The 3,752-nt window shown below is 36.3% G+C and overlaps 1 protein-coding gene across 1 annotated transcript in view; it reads right to left on the bottom strand.

The window, feature by feature from the left end:
• The window catches only part of LOC143019755 (uncharacterized), a 16,359-nt gene extending 14,546 nt beyond the window's left edge, over window positions 1-1,813 (bottom strand). Inside the window, exon 1 of the mRNA XM_076175737.1 lies at window positions 1,188-1,813. Within this exon, the coding sequence (XP_076031852.1) occupies window positions 1,188-1,607 (420 nt within the window). The 5' untranslated portion in view covers window positions 1,608-1,813. The remainder of the gene's footprint in view (window positions 1-1,187) is intronic.
• Window positions 1,814-3,752: the final 1,939 nt, after the last annotated feature.

Below are 3,752 nucleotides of genomic sequence, written 5' to 3'. Positions count from 1 at the left end.
GGGATAAGTTAAAATATATCACACTTATTCTTAATCAATGTCAAAATACTGCCAAGAAACGTTTTTACAAATCACACAATCAAGAACAAGAAAACCATGGGCAACTTAATACACTTGTTCTTCCTTTGCACGAAAACTATCTTAGTATTGTGAACATACTCAAGAAATTGGATATCAAAGTAGCTTTTAAATATGACCACACCATTAAGAAAACTTTAATTAAGAAAAGCCCGCCTAACAACAACGGTGTGGCCTATAAAATTCCATGCCAAGATTCTAAAAAATTGTACATTGGACAAACTGGTAAAAACTTGGAATTAAGGGTTTCCCAACTTAAATATAGTGTGAGATCTGCCCAGGAAAATAATGCGTTATTCCAACACAAAGCAGCATACAACCATCCTATTGATTGGTCTAAGGCAACAATTTTAACCAAAGGGAAGAACTTACATGAAAGGAATGTAATAGAATCATGCTTAATATTCGGCACTTTTGATAAAAATATTAACTTAAACTATGGACATTTTAAATGTGATAAATTGGTAACCCAAATGATGACCAAGATGTTCCCACCAGATTACACCATACGTGTTAGTCAGGTCATGAGATAAAGTCAACCTCCCTACCTGCATTGTATTGTCTCCCCCTCCCCCTATGGTTGCTACCTGATACTTACATTTAAACACAACTCTGTATCTCTTTCATTTAGTCTGAAGATGTAATATACGAAAGTACTTACTGTCTACAAGTTTCTCTTCTCCTGTGGTTATTTTACACACACACACACACACACACACACACACACACACACACACACACACACACACACACACACACACACACACACACACACACACACACACACACACACACACACACACACACACACACACACACACACACACACACACACACACATATATATATATATATATATATATATATATATATATATATATATATCATAATATTTATAATGATTAATAATTATTTATAATATCATAATATTTATTTTCCAGTTCACTTCGTGGGCCAATACGTACAGACTGAATGAAATTCTAGGATGCCTAAGATGGTTTCAATATTTGAATCTCCTGAAAACAGTCAGAATAAACACAAGGTTCCCAGAGATTCCACACCCCACCCCACCACACACACTCACACATGTCACTATTCGTCTTACTCACCGTCTGGTTCTTTCCACGTAAAGAAGACAGGTCGCTGCAGTATGACTCCCCTCCCGAGGAGGCGACGATCTGGGTGATGTACTGGGCCACGGTCATCCGAGAACACGACGCGCCTAAGTTCGGGTAGATGGTCTGGACACAGTTGCATTCCTCGTGTAATATGTTGATAGCACAAGCGTCAGATCGAGCCCCGGGAGGTTCTGTCACTTGACCCTTCTCTCGGGCTTCGAGGAACATACTTTCAATCTCAGCTCTCGTGTAGTTCCGGCTGTGTTTTACCATATCCAGGCGAACTCTACGAAATCTGAATATTGCTGGTTCTGAACCTTGCATACTCATGTACCCGAGAGTACTTAATATCAGGATGATCCATACTTTCACGTCCCTGTTTTGTTGGAAACTGAGGAAACGGGTCCACATAGTTTGCTTCTTCAGTATGGGATTTCTCTTTTATTCCGTGGTTATGATAATTTCGTCACGGAGTGATTCGCGCCGTAACTTCGGGCAGTTTCGATCTTGACGTCCTAACGATGAATGTGCCCAGAAGAGACTAAATTTTTAATCAATATCCGTTTTTGCACACCAGGTGTTAGTGAGATTACAGGCACTTGTTGGTTAAATAGCTGACTCTCCCTTCGTCCCATGCCCTAACTAGCTATCAAAGAAGGAAAGAATATTGATCACTTTTAACTTTTGCCATCCATCCTTTACACTATCCTCCATCAATTTCTCCTTTACCGCTTCTATAACTCCACGTCTTTCGTGAAATATTGCCCATTGCACATAGGTATAGAATCAGTGGTTGTCGGAGGCGAAATAAATATAGTAATATTCGTCTCCATCTATCTTCTTGCTCTATCTATATAGTTATACTAATGACCCACTTTCGGAGAAGAATAAGCGAAAGTAAAAAGATCCGTATATTTCGATCACTAACTGTGATCCTCTTCAGCAGATGTGAATTACAAAGGATTACAAAGGCGGAGCAAGCCGACAGGAGACCTTTTGGTCCATTACTAGGTCGGATGCGAAAAAATTATAATAATGATAAATAAATAATCAGATAAATATATAATGATAAAGATAATAATAAATAAAACAAATAAATGCATATAGTTAGATATCAAACAAGTAAATAGTAAATAATAATAAATTGACAGATAATAACAAATATGAATCAAACACATAATAATAAACAAACGGACAAATGATTACAAAACAGATAATATAGAATAAAATAAATGACATTCATTACAGCATCTTTCTTAGGTGTTTATTCAAATGATTCTTAAAGCTTCGAATTAAACTACATTGCACATTATATATATATATATATATATATATATATATATATATATACATAAACATATATATATATGTGTGTGTGTGTGTGTGTGTGTGTGTGTGTGTGTGTGTGTGTGTGTGTGTGTGTGTGTGTGTGTGTGTGTGTGTGTGTGTGTGTGTGTGTGTGTGTGTGTGTGTGTGTGTGTGTGTGTGTGTGTGTGTGTGTGTGTGTGTGTGTGTGTGTATTTACCTAGTTGTATTATACGGGAAGGGAGCTATGTTCGTGGTGACCCGTCTTTGTATCTTTCAGCATCAAGTTTTTTTCTTAAAATCTTGAACAGTGTTTGCACACACTGTTTCTTTATCTAAGTTATTCCAGATATCCAGCACTCTGTGTGGAAAGCTATTATTTTTCCAATCTCTTCTATAGTTATCCTTTTTGAGTTTCTTTTCATGTCCTCTTGTTTTTCCATTGTCATTTTTAGTAAGTCCACCTTCTTCTCCACCTCCAGAGTGGAGAACAACAAGTATTTATACCGAAGTAGTGAGGTAAGCAGGAAGAGACGGAGGCTCAGGTCACGTGTCCGGCGTTGAGTGGACATTGGTGGATTTTGTCCACTGCTAATGTAGAAGGTATCATTAGGTTTAGGATTAAAGTACCCTAGAAAATTTTTAGATAACGCTCTCTCTTTGGCGAAAAAACTTTTCATAGGAATCAACCCCCTCCCCCTTTTGACATTAAGAACCTTTCTCAAGCTCCTCATCTACTTAAAACATGGAATATTAAAGTAGCTTTTAACAACCCATGTTCTTTTTAAGAAATTAAGAATTAAGAATTCTCCCACTGATTCTGATGGCTGCATATACAAAATCACTTGCAGAAATTGTGGAAAGTATTACATTGGACAAACGGGCAAAGAACTATTAACTAGAATTAAACAACATAGATATTTTTTGTTAAAACAGCACAAGAATCCAATGCTCTATTTATATTACTTGGACTAATGCTTCCGTTATTATTTATTGTAATTTATTTGTCAATAGAAACGCAATAGAAAGTAGTATCATAAAAAATTCCAAAGGTTCTAATCTAAATACCAGTAATGGCATTCATGAATTAGATAAATTTATCATTAGCAAAATTTGTAATCCGGTTGTGACCAAAATTGATTTGGTGAGGCGTGCTGTTCTCTAGATTTCTTTTTCATTGATGACTTTGTATACTAAGATTTATTCTTTTTCATTTGTGACTTTTTGTACTTTGACAGTTTCTTTCCTAGT

This window comes from Oratosquilla oratoria, chromosome 38 (assembly GCF_046742065.1).
Source record: "Oratosquilla oratoria isolate Oo_2021 chromosome 38, ASM4674206v1, whole genome shotgun sequence".
In the NCBI taxonomy this organism is placed as follows: domain Eukaryota; kingdom Metazoa; phylum Arthropoda; class Malacostraca; order Stomatopoda; family Squillidae; genus Oratosquilla; species Oratosquilla oratoria.
Note: the sequence above shows the minus strand (reverse complement) of the source record. Positions and strands in the feature narration are given on the sequence as shown.